Source organism: Helicoverpa armigera, chromosome 10 (genome assembly GCF_030705265.1).
Source record: "Helicoverpa armigera isolate CAAS_96S chromosome 10, ASM3070526v1, whole genome shotgun sequence".
NCBI lineage: Eukaryota > Metazoa > Arthropoda > Insecta > Lepidoptera > Noctuidae > Helicoverpa > Helicoverpa armigera.
The window spans coordinates 10,278,266-10,299,788 of record NC_087129.1 but is presented as its reverse complement, the minus strand read 5'-3'; the positions used below and the strand labels follow the sequence as shown (position 1 = coordinate 10,299,788).

At 35.4% G+C, this 21,523-nt stretch overlaps 1 protein-coding gene across 1 annotated transcript; it reads left to right on the top strand.

Annotated features, from left to right (window-relative positions):
- Positions 1-851: 851 nt before the first annotated feature.
- LOC110370966 (uncharacterized) lies at positions 852-21,319 on the top strand. The gene is made up of 12 exons (XM_064036472.1): positions 852-3,226; positions 3,675-3,913; positions 6,126-6,346; positions 7,339-7,496; positions 8,361-8,542; positions 11,623-11,771; positions 17,057-17,225; positions 17,533-17,726; positions 18,902-19,022; positions 19,900-20,086; positions 20,479-20,621; positions 20,706-21,319. Exons 1-12 carry the CDS (start codon positions 1,087-1,089, stop codon positions 21,276-21,278), a joined length of 4,476 nt encoding a protein of 1,491 aa, XP_063892542.1. The 5' UTR covers positions 852-1,086; the 3' UTR covers positions 21,279-21,319.
- Positions 21,320-21,523: the final 204 nt, after the last annotated feature.

Here is a 21,523-nt window from a genome sequence, read left to right as displayed (position 1 = left end):
TTCTAGTTATGGTGTCTAGGTTCATTCAGTTAGCTCTTCAGGCAGATGTGTTTGCAAAGCAAACAGATAACGCCTACTGAAAAAATGATAGCATTGCAACGCTTGATGATATGCGGGGCAAATGTGACTAGGCGCAAGCAAACACGGTTTTATTTGTTCGCTCTTTTATATTATCTGTATGACGATTGATTAACGTAGTAATTAGGATTGGTGATGTATTATGTAGATAAACTGTTTAACACATGTACGTATGAGTAAAAACATGTTTTTAGCCTACAAACGAATATTTTAATAAAGTTCCACAAAATGTTATTATTAACTGTCTGTTCAAAGTTAAGTTTCCTATGTTACGCAAAATTTCAGGTACCTATAGCAACAAAAAGCCAGGTCCTGAACAATAAAATTAATTATCAACGTTGTTCTAACTTCAAGAACAAGTTTAAGGACGGAACCAACTGTTCAAACAACATAATTTTTAATTGCTTTGTCATTAGGTAGGCGCGTCTTCTGCTGAAAAATAACGGTACTGTAGGTAAATAATGCCTAAATAAAGGTTTAGGCATGCTTTATAGCTTCGAGTGAGAGTTTTAATAGTAATAAATCATACTTTGCCTTTGATTAAATTATGACCACTCATAACGATGCAGACCATTGAATAAACTTTGATGTCGACTTAACATTTGATCTTTCGTTTTGATTTATAGATTAAATCCTATTGATCGTAAGTTAATGAGCATTCAACTCGATCCATAGCAACAATAAAGCTGATCTATCACAATACAGTCAATCTTATCGGCAACACCGCGCGGCCGGACAATTGCCTTTGCAACACTATTTTTACTCTGATCTTGGACGAACGCCATCAGCTGAGCTAACGCCAGTTCACTAGTACTAACCCCACAGATATACGTACCCGCTCCCACAAAATTCTTAAATATATTACTAACCCATAACCTCGACCGAGAACCATCAATGAGCACCCGTTTCAATGAGATTCGCTTTATTTCGTGCGTTACATATACACGCCAAGGTTCGTGAGCGCTTCAGTTCGGGAGTATGGCGACGTGATCGCGCACCGCGGCGGCCATGGCGCGCCAACGATGGACGCTAGCTCTAATTTTAATCTGCCTGCCTATCCTTGCCACAGTGATAACCGCATTCCGAGTACGCGATTTACCCAAAGCCGATAGTGTGAAACACGATATAAAAAAGCAAAAGTGTGAGGACTGTGATGTGAAGGTCGGTCATAAGTTGCATAGTGTTAAAATCGAAAGTGATAAACATGTGTTTGAGGATTTGAAGAAGGTGGGACGAGAGGAGCAACAACAAGTCCATCAGAAGGCTGATAGTAAACCTGCTCACAAATACGATTTCAGAAGTGACGAAGACGACGACGATGACGATGAAAAGGATATTTTGAAAATTAAATCTGGATTTAAACAGGAAATTCCCGTAAGTAAAGTGAAATCCCAGGCTAGTAGTAAAAAGTTATCAAAATTAGGGGACGATGACGATGATGAAGATATCAAACCCAGTGTGTTAAAAAAAAATAAAGTTGTTGACATCAAAAAAAGTGATCAGAAACCGAAACAGGATGTTAAGATCTCGAAAGTAAAAGAATCACTATCAAAAACTTTGAAACGTACCGATGACGATGACGACGATGATGATAATGATGATGACGACGTTAATGACGATGACGATGATGATGATGCAGATGATGACGATCATAACTACGGCGCCAAACCACATGTCTTATCAAAATCAAAACCATTTGAAATAAAAAAATCTGACAGCAAACCTAGGCGGCCCGAATTCAAACCTACTCCCCCTAAGTCAAAAGAAGTTTATGATGACGACGATGATGACGATGAAAAACCACGAGCAACAACCAAGAAATCGGAAGTTAAGAAAACTGCAAGCACTGATCATAAATTAAAACAAGATACTAAGAGCTCAGAAAGTAAAGAGTCAAAGTCGAAGGAAATTGAAGATGATGATGATGATGACGACGACGACGATGATGATGATGACGATGAAGATTTCTATAGTGGAACATTGTCAAGTATATTAGAAACATTCAATATGCTAGGTTTAAAAATTGATCCAAGCCTTGAAACGCAAGAAACAAAAGATGCTGAGCACAAGATCAAAGAGCATGAAAAGGATAGTAAGGATAAAGCTAAAGAAAAACAGAAGCTTGAAGCAGCAACTAAAACAACTAGTAAGAAAAGCGATGTTGATGCAGATTCACAAAAGAGCAAAGAGTCTTCATCTTTTTCCTTTTTCGCAAACATTTTTGGTGATGAAAAAAGTGCCGCTGATGGAGATGACGATGACGACGATGACGATGATGATGATGATGACGATGACGACGACGATGATGACGACGATGATGATGATGATGACGACGATGACGACGACGATATCACAAAAAGAAAGTCACCAAAAATAAATAAAATCGATACCAAATCCCTTCTTCAAGATCCTAAAAAAGAAGTCAAAGAGAAAATAGAAATTTTGAAAAAAGCATCCAAAGAGGTTATCAAAGAGAAACCTGAAGAAAAAAAACCTGAGCCGAAACCAAAACCTGAACCAAAAAAAGCAGAACCAGTAAAAAAAGAAACAAAAGAAGTCAAAAGTAAGGCAAAAGAAGACATTAAGGATGAAAAGCCTACCCCAAAAGAAAAATCTAAAGATTCCTCTGAAAAAGTAGCATCTAAGAAAGAAGATAAAAAAGAACCAAAACACACTGAAGATAAGCCTGATAAACCTAAGAAAGAAGCTCCAAAGAAAGATCATGAAAAAGATACCGTCAAAACTAAATCTAGTCATGGAAAAGATGATAAAGTTTCTAGTCATGAGGACCTCAAAGGTACAGAAAAGATAGTTCCAGAGCATAAGAAAAAGTATCCTATCAAAGACACTTATAATATGTACGATGCAAAAAAAGAAGCTAAATCTGAATCTGCGAAAAAATCTGATAAAACATCTAAAGAAAAGTTTGATGATATCCCAGAAATGTCTTCGTCGACCGAGAGTCATTTAAAACACGTTACGGACGCTTTGCACAGACGGAATTTGCTCAAAAGTGAATTTGAAGATTTCTATGCATTCTTTCCTACTTTTGCACCAAATTTTTCTCGAATCCATAACCCGGAATGCAGGCGTCACGGACAGATTGTGTTGAGGCAATTACGAGGAACGAAACTCTGGGCCCTGAATAGTAAGTATCTATAATTCGTAATATTTTATTCCAAGCACGACCTCACAATCAGAGCTTAGAAATTCAACACTCGTATTTTGAGATTTATGCCGGTAAACCAAAATAATTACAATACCTTACTACTATTTATATTGGCAATGTTTCAGAGTTTTTCTTAGCAGATGTTAGATAGAAAAAAAACTATAAATAAGTACTTATTGCAGTTCATTAATCAAGGGTTTTAATGCTTCTATAAGAAGGACGTTTTATTATACCAGTGAGTGGTGACGAGTTATCATAATATTTTTTTATGTAATGTGGACACAAAGTTGTGGCCTAGCACATAATACACAAAGGGATAATAAAGTGTAGTATACAAACATTGGTCTGCCCTTGACTTGTTTGCGTTGGCCTCAGGTGCTCCCAAAGGCTTTGCATAGTTGAACGATTCAGGAATGTTTCATTACAGTGCTCGACGCCACTGCGAAGATTCCCTCGGGTATCCTGCAAGGTAATGGCATCCAGCTTGGTGACTTCGACCAGTGTTTGGGGAGCCGTGCGAGAGTGCAGTTGGAAAGTGGAAGCGTGGTGAAGGTCCAGGGAAAGTACTGCTTGGCTCGGCTGGACGTGAAAGCGGAACATCCCGAACTGGAGTTACCGGTGCATCTGGCGCAAGCCAAGAACTTGATAAGGAGTCGGATCGATGATGTGAGTTTCAGTTATAAATAATTGTTTTGTGTTGCCGTCACGTATGTTGCCGTGAGTACGGAAACAAACAGGAATTACATTCAAAATATTTGTGTTCATATCTCGATTCAATATTTTCTATGTTCAAGTTCAAGAAGTGTACGTAAATTTTTGTGTTAGAAAATTTTAGACCCATTGAAGAGCTAGCTTCAAAGTTCAGAAGTAACAGGGCAAGTTTTCAGTACGCAACCGGGAAAGCGTTTCGAACGCTCAACAGTAAATACTTTCCGACACTTACTAGCTACGTGGCAAAAGAACTGAACTAAAATAAATCAAACACGAATTTCGCTTGGGAACAGTCGTAACCATCTCATGTTCGTAGGGATATCCATTTGGTTTATAGTTTAGTAGTAGCACCACAGATTATATAATAGTTACTACGTAGCACTTTCTTCCTATCTCTACCCATGATCTTTAGGTACCCAAAAACAAATCATGTACCTACTTTGTATTCTCAGTTTAATAAATAACAATTCATCGAAAGGTGACATGTATTACATACTGCTTAATGCCAGCGGTTTCACTTGCGTCTCCAAAAAATGTCTTTTATAATAATCGATGTATCAGTTTTTAAGTTTATTCATTACAAACAATACAAAACTACAAATCTTTCGTCTTAATAATATTAGTCCTAGCAAACACAAAAGTATAGTAAGTTCAACTCAGTCGTGCGCGCGGCCTTATGTGTGGGTAACCCTTGTACATATACAGTGACTTTGTGTGCGTGACAAGAGGTACAGTCGGGTATACGGCTGTTTAAAGCAAAACAGTTATTACGTAATTTAATGGTTATTTATTTTTTAATGATTCTGAATCGCTACTTGAAAAATCAAATGATGCATTTTCGGATTCGCTACTCTCCAAGGTGAATTATAAATTCTGACTCCATGTCAAAATGTCTATAGTATTCTTCTTTTTTCTTTTGTACATGTCGACAAGTATTACCACATATCATCAATTTCACTTAAAAGTTCATTTATGAGTTTCAGAAAAACTATATTTAATAATAAAAAGCTTTGAATGTTGTTTCATTTTTTGAAACGCTTTACCTGACTCCTTAATAATTTCTCCGTGAATAACTAGTATTTTCGTAAACGACTGTACCCATAACAAAAAACGATAAGAACACGTCATGCTCGGACGACGTCACTGTCACACGAATGAAAGTTGTATATTTACAAGCCTACGCACACATAGGATCGCGCGCAAATCTGAGTTGAACTATCTATAACTGTCTGTTTGTCGCGCTTAAAAGTACTGAACCGATTTCAATAAATGAGTATTCCCTTGGCGACAAGTTGCATCATTTGTCTGTCAAAGTACGCATCGAACATGCATGTGTGCCAACCGTTGTAGACGTTGAGTGACCGTTGTCCGTCTACTCCGAAATATGACGATAGGAATCGTGACCATAATTCCGAATACGGACAGACGGACGATCAATGCCATTGATGATTATTTGCATAAAGAGACCCAAATTGCACTTAGATGTACGTACTCGCAGGATTTCATAAAAATCTTAGAGATTATACAAGTAAAAAGTTTTTGTAAGATTGAAAAATGTTTGTAGATTCATAATAGGTAAGCTGTGAGATTGATGAATCCGATATAAACTGATTTTTTTATTATTAAACATTCATCACAGTAATCTAGACAGACAGAAAGAAAAAAAAGAAATAGAATTTATTTGCGTATAACTTTTAATAATTTATTATTTTTTTCGGTAGACTATCAGGGTGTTTCTATTATGTTCTAAATTGCTTTGCATTTAATTGATGAATGATATTGAGATGGATTTCCTCGGGGTTATTTTTGTCATCTTATAATAGCCACCATACTAATTAAGAGCATGACGAATCACTGTCACTTTCACTTTCGAAGCTTTATTAATAGCGTATTCTGCATATAATTCTTGTACGGCAACAATTTACCTATATTTTTGTACCCCCTTATAATAATAGGGTTGTTGTGTAAAATACGCACTATGTATGGTTGTAGGTATAAGCCTAGTGACGTTACTACGAAACATGATGTTACTAAACTACATAGAAACACATGAAGACATTTTGAAACAAACAGTTCAGAAAATATAAAACACCTCAATATTAATAAAGATACCGAAATTAAATACATACGCAGAACTCCAAACACTAAGCGTGCCCTAATTGTTTAGCCAGGTCACTTCGTGCCGCGATTTTCAACGTTGAGCTGGGGAGTTTGCGTGCCAGCGGCTTGCAACCCTGAGGATGTGGAGGTGGTCATCAAGGATGCAGTCAAGCACTACCAGCACACCAGCGGCGTGGTCGTGCGAGTCAAGGTGGATGCGGAAGACTGTCATGTGGAGGAAGGGGATTGGTGGGAAGATTGGACTGAACTGCCTACGCTCTTGACATTGTTAGTATTGTTGTTTAATTTTGTTTTAGTTACTTACTTCTGTCAGCCTTTTCACTGTGAGAATTATACAAAGTACCGTATAGTCTTCCTCAATAAGTGGGTTGCCTAACACTGAAATATGTTTTCAAATCGTATACGCAATGAAGATTATTTAGTTTCTTCAAAACATAATACCAAACATGACACTAAATAATACAAACCAAACTATAGTATTGAGTTAATTAGGTACGTCAGACACCTAGATAGAGGACATTTCACAGGTATTTTCGCTTCGAAATCAGGTTTTACTGAGAAATGTTACTTACGTATAAGCATAGAAGTAGATGAAAATATGAATGTAAAAAAATATTCGTTTGTCCAATAAATAGCGTAATAGGTACTAAGATTATGACGACGACAGTTTTTAATGAGCGATCCAGTTTCAGATAGCTAAAGAGTATAAAAATAGTTTGTTTTTAATTAAAGTCTTCTTCGCCGTTAATTACACTGGGTTAGGATTATGAAGATTTATGGTCTATTTTTATCTCGATACAGGAAGTCGAAAAAGAAAAGTATTTTCAATATGTTTGCCTTTTTATATGTGTTTATATTTTTTTTTATGAACTTTTTATCACCCACCAGAATCTGTAGATTTTTAATTCCTGTAGTATAGCTATCGGCACGAATCTTGAGCTCTGACCTTCATATGCGCAGAAGTGATTTATTAGCAAAGAACCAATCCCGAGTGACGGCTATGACGCGATGCACTGCGGGCCAATCACCGCTTTGGCCCGCCCCCGCACCTCACTCAATACCACAAAAGGAACCCAATAAATGACTTCTGCGCAGGTGAAGGTCAGAGCTCAAGATTCGTGCCGATAACTATACCTAAGTTTTTCATATGTATCATATTATTTACTTACACTGAAACTGGATACTAAGACCCTCAAGTTTTTCTGTTGTATTTTGAAGAATTTAATATGTTTTATAGATTCAAAATGTCGCATTTCCAGATCGTTCTATGGTGTCATCATTTTGCTGGTACTTGTGGCGACGATTCAAGACTTTATTGCTAGAAGACCAGAAGGCGAAGGTGATGAGAATGGTGAAAAGACGGAAGGTGATGAAGAGGCTAAGGATGAAGAAAAAGCAAGCGGCAGTAAGAAATCAGGTAAAATAAACTTAGTCGATTTGAATAATGGTAAGGTAAATGCAAAATCCCTGATTCTAAAAAGGTTAATAGACCGAAGATTCTGATAAATATTTAAACATGTAATTGATTTGCATCTGTTTCTATTTTCGTTCATTGTTGGATTATTGGTGATAATAACAAAAATAATATGAGGTGAGCATTCGTTGGACACGAATTTTGGGTACAATACACTGAACTGTTACTGGGTACTAAACTGTTGCTCTAAAAGTTTCCTGAGTTTGATTTGTCAAGCACAACTGTTCTTGTTACAAAATCGTTATCTGTAATTCTGTGCAGTGACATAATCAAGGTCAAGTCCATATATTTTTGAAAACACACGCATCCAAGTGCGCATGCAATTTTCATATTACTCATAGGTCCTTGAATTTTCATGACCTGACTTTAAATCCAGGTGCGCTAAAGTTATTCACATCGTAATAGTCTAAATAAAATGCGTAAATGAAAGAGACGTTGTATAAGTTCATTTTTACCTTACACAGGCACCAGACTTCCTATTAAGTTTTTTAATTTACCAAAAAAGATCAATTCAAGCGAATGATGGAATAAGGAAAATTGGTCTTCAATTGTTTTATGTTCAACTAAGCGTACCCGAATACTGCAAATAAAAAAATCGGTCAACAGTTGACCCGATGATTGAAAAAGAATATCAAGATCCCAAGTTTTCAATGATCTAATCTAACAGATACCGACTAAATACCTGTAGTACCTATGCATACTACCATTCATCTTCATGCTGATTTATGAGCTCAAACAAACTAACGGCCGATTAAAATTTTGCAGTGGGCTAGTACTCTTACTGATACGTTTTTCTGTTCTCTACAGGCGGTTTCCTAAGCTCCTTCTCCCTATACTACACCCTGAGCAAGCTGACGGCTCCCGGCACCGATGATGAGATCTCCTGCATCCATGGAGTCAGAGGCATCGCTACTATTGCTCTGCTGGTCGCCCATAAGTTCCTGCCAGTTGCTGTTATGCCGTATACTAATCGCTTGAGGATTACAGAGGTAAGAGTCGAAAGAGGTTATAAATACGCCATTCAAGGAAATATACCTACATAGTGTGTGATGTGCTGGTGTTTTAGAATCGTTTCTCCTATCAGCAATCTATATCTATAATATAAAAATGAATCGCAAAATGTGTTGGTAAGCGCATAACTCAACAACGCCTGGACCAATTTGGCTAATTCTTTTTTTGTTGTGTTTGTTATTGTCAGGAGAAGGTTCTTATGAAGGGTAAAGTAGAGAAGTCAGTTGACGGGAGCGAAGCCGCGGGCAAAAGCTAGTTTAAAATAAAAATACATTAGTTAGAATAAAAAGTAGTAAAAGGATTATGGACTAAATGGACAATTATACAATAAAGTTAACAAGCATATGTATGCTGGCCATGAAAGATGCATAGCTTCCATTTGTTTGGTAATAATAAGTTGTAGAAACAAAGACATAGTTTCGTATTAAATAACAACTAAATTTTACTACTTATTCATTTGTTATTAGTTTCTATTCTAGCAACAAATAATTGAACAAAGGTTAATAGGTAATCATTTATTTATCAGTTGAGCTTCAAAATCCAAATATTCGAGTATCTAATCATTTCCACGTTTGACGTGTTACGTGCGAATGCTTTCACAAGCCATACAGTATTCATAGTATGAAGCTTTGTTAAATTCATGTTGATTTATAAATAAACTGGAGTTATAACTCGATCTGCAAAATATACTTATAGGTATTGTTTCTTTAGTACGTTCTCTGAAAGTAAATAGAAGTAATTTGATGGTTGAAAGTGGACCTGTGATATAAACTTCTACCTATATCATGTTTCAGAAACGATATCTTTGGTGTCAATTCAGTTTAATTGTTTGAACGACGTGACGCCCATTTGGCATTTGGGGAATCCCAGTATATATACTATTTCAATCTTGAAGGCCTTCAATATTTCAGTTATATCATTAGTTAAAATGTCAAAAATCCCATTAGCTACTTCCGTGGGCCTAAATTTGTCAAATCGGCCTTCAGTGTCGGTGATCCACGGTAGGAGTGCGTGCAAATATTACGTACCTATGTGTGCGTAAGAGAAAAAACCGAGCAAGAAGATGACGACATGAAACAATTTGACAAATTTCCAAAAACACGCACGTCTATTAACCTAATATTCGTGCTAAACACACCATTGGCACAGATTGGGCAACATTACGATATTGTTCAAGCCGCCAAGGTGCTTAACCTTAGCCGTGGAATCTTATTCGGAGCATCTGCGTGAAAAGCATGCTGTAAAATAAATGGTTGTAGTGCTGGGAGGTGTCGATAGTTTGCTGTAAAATTATATCGATGTTAATTTGTCGATATTATATTGTGAGAACTCAGGACGTTACAGAACAGACGGTTTAATTGCTCCAGGGACTTCAGTAACAAATACTCGCCATGACTTTTTACCTACAAAAGTGGCGTACTTTTTGTCTGTTTATTGAATTAAATTATCTCTGTCTGTTTTAGTTTTAATGGCCTAATTTTAGGCGCTTCAAAAAGAAGCAACATATTTTTAGCTCTTGGGAATTTATGTACGAATACAATTTTATACTTTGAGACAACACAAGAAAAACAAAGAATTACAGCTTGTCTTGATTTAACAACTACAAAAATAAACAGTAAAAAAGTTAATCATTCACAAACATTCATCTAAACACCCAAACAAACTGTCTTTAACACAACAGTTTGTTATTAAATCAATCACAGAACAACCAAAATATCGACTCAACGTTTCCCAGCACTATTTTATGACGAAATTCTTATTAGTAAGGCAGAAGGGTGATATTCGCGTAACATTCGCTCGTTTGTTTCGTGTTATCATTGGCGAGGTGCCATGAACATTGCTGAGCTGTGTCCGGCCGACACAACTGAAATGTGCGATATACTGGGCAAAATGTAGCGAAATTACCAGGATTCCTAAAACTTTTTAGTAATTAGTGTAATTGCTGAAGCTTAAGGGCCAAGATTTTTTTTTGTAAAAGGCTCGTATTTCTATATTTAAAGAAAGACAGCAAAGCTTTGTCTCAGTTTAAATGGTATTGATGTATTTACATGCTGATTGAAAATTTCGTTATTCTATGGGAATCTCAAATCAAATCGAAAATCATATCTGTTTGTTTGCCAAGACTGTATATCAGATTAAAAAGTAAAGTCGAGCTTTTTATTTTTCCATGAATGAAGAATAGGTACAAAATTATGCTACTGATAATAAATTGATCTAAGTAATCATGTTTATACCGTAGCAGAAATAAAGTTTACTGTTCCTTCCCTACAGCAAGTTAAGCACTCTGATTCACTCAATTTCTTCAAAATATAAACAAATGACTCACTCCATATGTACTAATGAATTTAATTCGAGACATGTGCCTACATAATTCAGCTTAACGTCCTAACCTTGGGAACAACGGCTGTAATTCAAGAACTGAGATTAGGAAGATTTAGAAGTCTCTTGTAACGACTCATTTGCATTACTACGTAGGTACTTTATATTACAAATAGGTTTGTCTGGGTAAATTGTGAGACGGTCGTGAAGTATTGTGTTGTTAGTAATTACAAATCTGATGGAAATTAATGCTTTGCCTGATTCAATTATGGTATTTTACGACCATACCTTTAAGATGCTATAAAACGGATATGCAAAAAAAAAACTTATTTAAATTAACAACGAATGAATCGTTTACTATTTTTTATGCAGTAATTTAGCTTAAAATTACAGCAGTAATTAACTCAGAGCGTGTAGATAAATGTTATTTTACACCTCCTTGATTTAATAACAAGGACGCCAAAATAGGGAGTCCGTTTTTGTTGATGAGCCCACTGAAAAAGCTTACCGTAGTATATACCTCTATCATACAAAGTCAACACCTGCCTCTTCTTTTTCATCTCAGCCATAGGACGTCCACTGCTGAAATAGGCCTCCCCCTTAGATCTCCACAGATACCTGTTGGAGGCGACCTGCATCCAGCGTCTTCCGGCGACCTTCTTCTTTGTTATCAATCATAATTGTATCGTATCCAGACTTTATTTTTCTCCTCTTCATAAAAGTATTTCTTTATTTCCAGTTGGCCAGTTCCCCTCTCTGGTCTTGGTGCCGAGCTGGCTGGATGTTCACCGACTGTTTCCTACTCCTCAGTGGTGCGCTGACGGCTCATAGGATATCTGTTGACAACGATACCGGCGCTCCTAGGAGACTCTTCTCCAGATATATGAGGTATTTAAATGAACAAATCCAACAACAAGAAAAGGAGGTTCTCAGTTTGACCTTTATGTACGCATGTCAGACTTGGGAGAAGGTTTTAGGGAATATCATTAAAGTAAAACAAGTCTTCTTGTCAAGCTAAAAACTTATTTACGAATAATATGGATAGAAAAGTACGTTACCAGGTATAACTAGAAAGATATCTACCTACATTTAGGTACCTATATGTTTTTTTTACTAATTATGTATACATGTTGTTTTGTTTATTTAAATGGTTTGTGGTTACGTGGAAAGGCCAGAATTGGGCTTTACTGCGAAACAATAAGAGCCTGCAAGATAAAAGTCACCGAGTGAACACTCAGTAACTCATTGCTATTGTAAAACTGTAGGAACTTTTTTTTCATGTCCATTAACGATACCTATTTATTTTATTGTACAACGAATAAAAAACGATTACAATTATCATCTAGCATGAGTTTGTAAAATGCTACAAAATAAAATAAAGCCGACTTTATAAAACAAAGAAAGGGACAGAATTACACTTTTGTCAAGGCTCTAGAAACGTAAAGCCAGCAGCCCCGAATCCTACTCTCTACCAGTCGTTGTTACAATTCGACAGTTACAAGTCGTCAGGCAGTTTCGAAAAAAACCCTCAAAAATAATGATTAATCCCTCAAAAATAAAAGATCCCATTAGTAGTGAATTCTCATCACCTAAAATAAAATAAGCTCCAACACAAGGTTACGTTATAAATAGGCTAGTTTCCTAAAAAATAATAATTAGTCCGTCTTGTAGATTGTCCAAATTAAGCGATACGTATTTTTTCTTTTTTAAATTGGATCAGAACTTGTTAAGATATAGCGTGTTAAAGTTGAGTGTGACGTCACAAGTTGCTACAATTTTCAGGACACTGTGACGTAAAAGGCCCCCACTCCTAATTTTGAAGCGTATTATCTTTGTCATTTTATGTTTAATTAAAAAAAGAAAAAATACGTATCCAATATTTTTTGATTATCTAAAAAGCGGACTAAATATTATTTCATTATTTCGACCCTGGAAACTACCCTATTGTAAAGGAGTTCCCATAACTACTTATATCTGATCTTTGCTATGCACAATGGCAGTCAAACCTATCTATGTGGAAAGTCTTCGCCTACAGGAATAAAATAAGCCAAAACACGTGGTAGTTGCAACATACCGTTCAGGAGTTCCCTCGGCTCTCTGTAGTCTCCATAATCAAATCAGCTCCAAACCTTCACTGTTTACCAGAACCCTCAAATACACTCACATGTCTGGTTTTGACTCGATGCGTGCCTACAATATTCAAGAGCTGCCCTCGATTTCTCAGGGTTTCCAGATCCTCATCAGATCCAGGTCAACCGAATTGGCATCTTCCTTTTTATGAAAAGTCTTTAACAATAAAACCTAGCACTGCAACCTGTACAATCCTCTGAAACTGCTTGTATTTTATATTTTTCAAACGATCCTGGACATTTGTCTCTATGGAATTTTAATAAAATATTTATATTCAAAGAAACGTCATACCATTCTCCACGATTTAAAACTACTTTGATTCATGTCCGCCACTTTTTTACAAAACGGGTCAGATATGCCCAATGATCTTTAAGACATAATTAGTTATTTTCAATTAGATTTCTGAATGATGACAATAAAATGTTGTATATAAATAACTTTAATAAAATAACTTTTACCTACAAGGTACTGGCCTACTATTTTAGTAATATTGTAAAATAAAAAATAATAACTATTTTGACTCTCACGAAATTACCATAACTATGATTGTTCTAAACTGAACGGTTGGCGCGAGACTCACTTTTTATCTGTACAGGATTTGTACGGAACCCTCGGTGCGCGAGTCCGACTCGCACTTGGCCGGTTTATTTATTTGATGCTAACCTGGGTGAATCAATTGAGGTGTTTTATATTAAATGGCATCTCTAAGAAAATTAAAAACTACTTAGTATGGGAAAGTAGTATATTTTGGAGGCTAGAAAACCGAAAAGACGTCTAGCATTTTCATACTAGCCGTTTTAACCTTATGTCCTCTAAATTTTAGTATTATTAATTTTGAATAATTACCACTAATTAGTTAGAAAAATGTTTTTTTTTTATTTGGTAGGTATCTGTTTCAGGAATTACCATCTTTTGTGATCGTTAAGGTTCAGTTACTTTTCGTGGGAAAATTAATTAAAATTAATGTAGATACTAGTTAAGTCGGCTTAATTAATAATATTTTTTTTCTTATTCACAAAATAATAAAATATTAAATACACTTTGGACTTTAGAATTACTTGTATGTATATTTTTAATTTAAAGGCGAAAGAAAACATATTGAGGAAACCTGGACTATTTAGTCTGAAATCACCAACCCGCATTGAGCAAGCGTGGTGACGTTCAATCTTTCTCCGCGTGAGAGGAGGCCTGTGCCCAGCAGTGGGACGATAAAAGGCTGTAACAGTAACACAACAGTAACAGTATATTTTTAATAGGTTCGTAACCTACCTGTGTAGTAAGTAAAGTTTGAAAAAAAATGATGGTACACGAAAGTCCCATGCTTAAATGTTCTTCAGCACAAACAAATTAATTAATAGAAATACATATTAATCTTTAACGATATATAAATAAAATCTGTTATACATATGTCAAGTAGATGTTAGGTTTACATTATTATGTATATTGGTACAGTGGGCAAACATCTTGCATCTAGACTTCGGACTATTTACTATTGCAAATACATGCTACAAGATACTGAATAAATACATAACTTTATATGCCAACTTTTTCCCAACTATGTTAGGGTCATTTTCCAGTTTCAGCTGGGGGGTTTTAAATAGAGCAATTGCTTATCTGACCTCCTCAACCCTTTGCTATGAATGTTTGTCAGATTTTCTGTCTTCTCACTATCTTTACGACTGCAAAACGTGTTAAAATGAGAGCTGGGACCCACCAATTTACCGTGCCTTCCGCAACACAGAGGACCTCGTCATGCTAAGATAGTCACCCATCCACGAACCGACCGCGACAAGCGTTGCTTAACTTATGATTGGTCGAGCTACGAGCTCTTTTGAATAAATAAACAAATTATGCCTTATTTGAATTTGATACTTTCCGGATGTGTAAACGTGATGCGTAGGTAGATATTATTTTAAGAACTGGGTTGAGAAACCGCAAAAATTCCAACCCAAAAAATGTTTTGGTAGGTTACCGAAGTTTTTAAAATTAGAACCACAAAAAAAGCAAAGAAAACATGGCAGTTATAAAAAACCCAGGCCATAATTAGAGTTTATAAATAAAGCGGTCTCGAAAGGTTCTAAATTCAAACGCAGAAAAAAACAAAAAATAAAAGAAGTTGGTATTTGACGTTTGTTTATGTGAATCCCACGTGTGATCCTGAGGTGAATCGAATTTGCATTTTAGCGTATTTAAATATATTTCATACGGAACCCCATCCATGGAGACAATTTGTACCCTAAAGAATATCGCAGGTTTTCAAATTATTACCAAGTTAGTTACTAAGCAAAAAATGTAATTATGCAAATACAAAAGACATCAAACTGCCTAATTATTATTTTTAATGGGTATGTTAATTAAATAGTCACGTTTTCTTTACTTCTACTTAATACTAATCTTAGGGGGAAAACTTTGTTTGTTTGTAATGGATAAACTCAAAAACTACTGGACTGATTTAAAAAATTCTTTTACCATTGGAAAGTTACATTATCTGCGTCTGCGAGTAACATAGGCTATTAGTATTATATATATTTTATACCGGTATGGGCAGTAGTTCCCACGGGACGCAATAAACTAAACCAATACTCTTATGCTCTGCATATGTTAAATAAAACGGCAAACCGAAAAACAGTATTAATGGCGTATCATGGTTTAGTAGCGTCGACTTTGAGGTACGGAATTATGTTTTGGGGAAACGCAACGGGTAAAGAAATGGTGTTCAAGTGTCAAAAAAGGTGCATTAGAGCTATCTGCAATCTAAAATCTACCGACAGTTGCTACATGCATTTTAAGAATTTAAAAATATTAACAATGCCCTCATTATACATTTACGAAACAAGCATGTTTGTAAAAAATAATTTAAATAAATTTGACCAAGTAACCAGTCAACGTCGTTGTGATAAATTACATGTAATAAGATCTAAGACAACATTTTATAAAAACAGTATTTTTGCAATGGCTCCAAAAATTTATAACAAACTTCCAAAAAGTATAAGAACTGAACAGAATATTAGTATTTTTAAACGTAGATTAAGTACATTTCTAATAGATAAGGCATATTACTCAGTTGAAATATTTCTAAATGATAAAATAGAAACACTATGATTTTATATGTATAAACTCAATAGGATTAAAATTATTTGTACACCAATTCCTTGGTAGAACATAGAGCTCTAACATGTTTAATTTTAAGACCTTTCTGTATACCTATGCTCACAAATAAATACATTGATTTGATTTGATTTGATTTGACGCGAGTGAAATCGCGAGTAAACGGCTAGTATGCCATAAAATTATGATTTACAAAAAACGTAATTATTTTAATGGCGAAACAAAATTGCTAATGAAATGTCGTTAATTATTTAAGAAGATACATATATAACATTCAAATGATTACCCATATTAATTCTTGTTTTTCTTTCAAAACATCTTATATAGAGATTTCCGAAAGAGGCACATTACAAATTATGCAAATCAAACGAAAAATATTCCACCGGATTTTAATTTCCAAATCTCGGAAACTATAATTTGATTTCTTTAGTCATATTTATTTTTATCAATGTGAATTAAGGGTCAATTAAAAATTGTAGGATTTTGCACGATCAAATCTTGACGAAAGTCTTGAAAACTAGGTACTTGAGACAATCTTTACATTTTATCTATATAGTTTTTTTGTTTGTTTGTGGAAATGTTTTTCTAATCCACTGTTGGTACTCCGTAGCTCCAAAACTATCGAGCCTATTTGAAAAAGTATTTCGACTACACGACAATATCCAGAATTTAAATTTTATGTCTACAATTTTAACAAATCAATCCACTTCAATGAAATAGGTTACAGGCATAGTTAAACTGAAGAAAAAAACATAGGACAGCCTTCATTCATAGCACACATAACTTCTACAAAATGCAAGTGAAACACCGGAAAAACTATAGAAACAATGCTACTCTTTAGGAAACTTAGGACAGCTTTTTATGAGAACATAGACAATTCCTCTATAGAAACATCAAAAACCATATTAAAAACAATGGTATTCTATTGTATCCAGGTTAACACCAGCACTTCTGGCCGTGGTACTATTCTATGCCTACATATGGGACAACATATCGAGCGGGCCAATGTGGGGCACCTTCGTCACCAAGAACGCTGAAGTCTGCCAGGAAGGCTGGTGGTGGAACCTGCTGTATGTGCAGAATTACTTCGGCTTTGAGGATATGGTAAGGAGTTACTATTGAATGTTTTTGTGTTAATGGAAGGAGGATCCTTTTACTAAGGGACAATGCACAGACTTCTTGCATCTTTACTTATTAATTGTAGCAAAAGGATTAACAATTCGTTAAGAAGTCGTGGTATATATATTAACAAGTGGGCCAGACTTTGCAAGTGTAGTTATTCTAATTCTTAAAATTCGGGTTTTGTTATAATCTGGTATTTGTTAATTTTCTGAGGTTATGAGTGAGTATCTAAAGTCGATCCCAATCAATTACCACCTTTCATAAAACCTGAAATTTTGCTCTCTTCCAGTGTGCTCCCCAAACCCATCAGCTAGCTCTAGACATGCAGCTGACCATCCTGGGCTGCATCATAGTCTGGCTGATACAAGCGAAGACCGGGCTATACAAGATCCTCATACCAGGGCTGCATGTGTTCGCGGCGTACTCCAGATATACGACTGTGAGAGACCATCGGCTGACAATGCTGGCTTATCATGGAGTCAGGTATGTTTTAACACTTATTGAACCTTACATAAAGACTGATTTATTCATGTTTATGAGGAAGAGTATAGAATAAAAACATAATATGTTATGTATGACTACAGCCCGAAGTACAGCCGGCTATATAGCCATATGCTACAATAGGTGTAACCAGGCGTAGACGCATCCTTATGTTCTCCCTTAACGACTCCGTTATGTAATTTCCTATGTACTACCTCATTTACTCCTATACATACTCCTGTATGTTCTTCGTAATGTACTACCAAAGATTTTTAACTAAAGAGTCTGAAAATAAATAGATCAATTAGAATTCATTGTCAATTTACTTTTTGGTACACATGAAAAACGAGACTTAAAAGATGCTCCATATTCATTTTGCTACCTGGGTATAATCCACATTTGTCTAAACAAAGCATCCCAGCATAATCATTTGTTTCATCTATTCAATAATATGTAAATACAACCCTTTAGCGGTAATTATCCATGTTTGTAATAATTTGAATGACAACATTAGCAGTTTAGTGGCACTCAATTTTATTTGTTTGTACGTTTTGCGTGGGAGCCAACATTCATTTATGCATTTTACTTGTTAATATTTCACATGACATGCAAATTGAAATCGTTAGTGGACTATTTAGTTGTGCATTTGTTTTACAATGTATTGTTAACATATACGTGAACTTCTATTAGAAATTAGAATTCACTTGACCCATTACTAATATTATAAATGCGAAAGTAACAATATTTGTGTGTTTGTTGCGCTTTCACGACAAAAATACTGGACAATGTTTCGTAACAAATAGTATTGAGCCTGACAAAAGACATGCTTTTTATCCGGGTGCAGAAAATAGTTACATTGGACGCGGGTTATCGGTTGAAGTGCTCTTCATGAAATCTGAAAAAAAAAATCAAGATCAAGACAACGTATATTTTAATGTTACAATAAAATTTTTCCCGTTCCAATTGGTTCCTTAACTTAGCAAACTCAACCCATGTATCCGATCATATAAGTAAAACAAAACACCAACGCAGTTTCCATACAATCTCCTTTTAACTCAAGCCTGTTAAACTTTGCAACTTCTAAAACTTGTTTACAAAACCCCGATACTTTAAGATGAACACTTAACAAGTCTTAAGTAAGTTGTCAGTTGGGAATTTTAATTTGGTCGTGTTTGCAGTGTTAGTCAGCTGTATAGGACGGCGCGATTGAGCTACACTTCGGTGCTTCATCGTTCTACGCCTTATCTGGTTGGTCTAAGTTTGGGGTTGGCTTTGAAGAACCCTACTGAACATGGAAAGGTATTATTATTTTTACTTATATTTGAATAAAATTGTATGTGTTGAAAGTTAGTACATACGTAGATAAAATAATTTTCATAGTATGTTTTAGTGAAAACCGATGTAGCAACCTTCTTTAAAATAGGTAAAATGATGTATTATATTTCACGAATTGAATTTATGTGGTGCTGATTGCGTAACTGATGCTGCTGTAATACACAGTACACTGCAGTTAAGAAAACAATTAGTTACAACTATTAAATAATATCGTTAATAATGTTATGTAATTCTTATAAATTATTCCATATTGGAACATAAAAATTGATCATTATTTGTTATTATAAAAGGCCAAAGATCAGCTGTAAAGGAAATAGCCGTAAATACAGACGACATGTAGCTACCACATGATACTGTATATCAACATAACACTATGTTATTAAAAGTCCAGCAATTGCAGTATTAAATGCATAATTGTTCAGAAATATAGGGGTCATTAAAACAATTACAGTGGAGGAAAAATATTAAAAAAAACCACGAATTTAAATAAAACAAAAAAAAATATTATTTATGAATAATATTGGCTATGAGCGGACTGCGTGAGAGACGGCTAGAAAAAAATCATAGGTAAATGACTCATAGTAGACATATCAGAGTAAAACTCAGAGTATACCTGAATTTTGGTATTTATTTAAAATTCAAACTCAAACTCATTTATTCAAGCTCGGCTTATAAACAGCAAAATTTGCAAAGACAGCCCCCAAAACGAACACCCTTCACCACTCGTGTTTTTGATGGAAAGAAGAAGTGGCACAACAAACAGCCCACCAACGCATATCTGTTTGTAGATTAGAACGTATTACTTCTTACACCTACAACAAAAATCATTTAATTTATGCAGTTCATCCTGTCCATTGGCTGGTTATCCAGCATCGCTCTCTGGTGCCTCGTCTGGTGGGCTGGCATCGACGCCGGTTCTATCCAGTATCGGTACAGCTCCTCATTTGCCGCCCAGTACGCTGCGCTTGCGCCTATCGCGTCAGCTCTGGCTATAGCGTGGGTTATTTATGCTGTCCATAGCAGTAATGGTAAGAATTTGTTATATTGTAGTAAGTATACTGGTTCCTTGCAAAGGAATTACTATAAATAATACTTTTAGTTGACCCCGTTGATTTTAGTTTGATTAAGAATAAAGTATTTGCACTGTCTGAGGAATCGCAACAGGATTATCATAGAAATAGATAGCTTCGTGGTATCAGAAAGCCATAAGTTCCTTAGGACAGTGGTGATTCGAACACATCTCGTACCTACCTAAGATAAAGTTATTCTTAGACATCAACGATTCATCCTTCTTAAATATTAACAATCAGTGTGGTGATACGTCGTGCGAGACAGATTTACACAAATGCATAGCGATCATGGGTAATTTAGAAAAACATTATGATTGTGCATAAGTTTTAATGTTTGTGTTGTTCCACAGGTTTCCTGTCACGTTTCTTATGCTGCCGTCCTCTCGTCATGATCAGCAGACTGTCTTATGCTCTCTACCTCACCCAGTTCATTGTGTTCATCACTAATGTGGCTACTGTCAAGACTTCTAGGGAATTTACTTTAATATCTATGGTAAGGAGAGAAACAACATTATCAAAAGTCTTGTAATTAAAACAAAATGAAATAGTCTAAATGATTAATTGAATGTCATTTCAGATCGACGTCCAAGAGATTTCAGCTATAATACTGTCTTCGACCATCCTAACGTTAACCTTCGTTATACCGATGCAAAATCTACACAAAGTATTCTCATTCTCTTTCCCTTCTCTATCAAAATCTGAAAGTACAGATGAAACTAAAGAATCAGATGACGCTGCTGAAAATAAAGAAGAAGGTCAAAAAGAAGAAAAAGAGGAAGAAGAAGAAATCATAGAAGTACCACAAATAAGAAGCAGACAGCATTTGATAGCACACAGAGAAGTTCTTGAAGAAATTCCTGAGACAGAAGTTGAGTACGAAGCGCAGAGAGACAACGAAGGACTTGGAGAAATTTTAGAGGAGGAAGAAGAAGAAGAAGCTGGGGAAGAATCTATTGGAAATATGGACGACGATTTGGAAATAATTGAGGAAGAAGGTGGTGAAGATGAAGAAGATGAGTCGTGGTTGGAACGAGACCATTACGTACGAAGAAGGTCACAACCAAGGGATGATGATCAAGATCTTGACGAATGGGAATGGACTGCGAATGGAAATCGCAATGGAGCTCAATATTATCGATACTCAAGGTAGCGTTATTTGTCTGTTAAATTAAATTATCTTTTTGAGTTTTGTTTTCTTGTTTTATTTCATACATGCTCAAAGTAAAGATTTGCATTCAGTTCGATACGAAAGTGGTTACAAAAGATCTAAATTATAAAATAAAGTCGTGTTCGTTCAAGTAGCAAGTATCTGTCTGACCATATTGCCCATGTGAGAGAAATCAAGACTTTAATTATATTCGAAGATCCAGTTTTCAAATATTTTGAGGCTAGATC

Excerpts from the sequence above, each read along its gene's own strand:
- LOC110370966 (XM_064036472.1), top strand. The coding sequence starts at position 1,087 with ATGGCGCGCCAACGATGGACGCTAGCTCTAATTTTAATCTGCCTGCCT. Across the intron at positions 11,772-17,056 it reads CTCTTCTCCAGATATATGAG|GTTAACACCAGCACTTCTGG; the intron begins GTATTTAAATGA and ends TATTGTATCCAG. Across the intron at positions 20,622-20,705 it reads AATTTACTTTAATATCTATG|ATCGACGTCCAAGAGATTTC; the intron begins GTAAGGAGAGAA and ends ATGTCATTTCAG.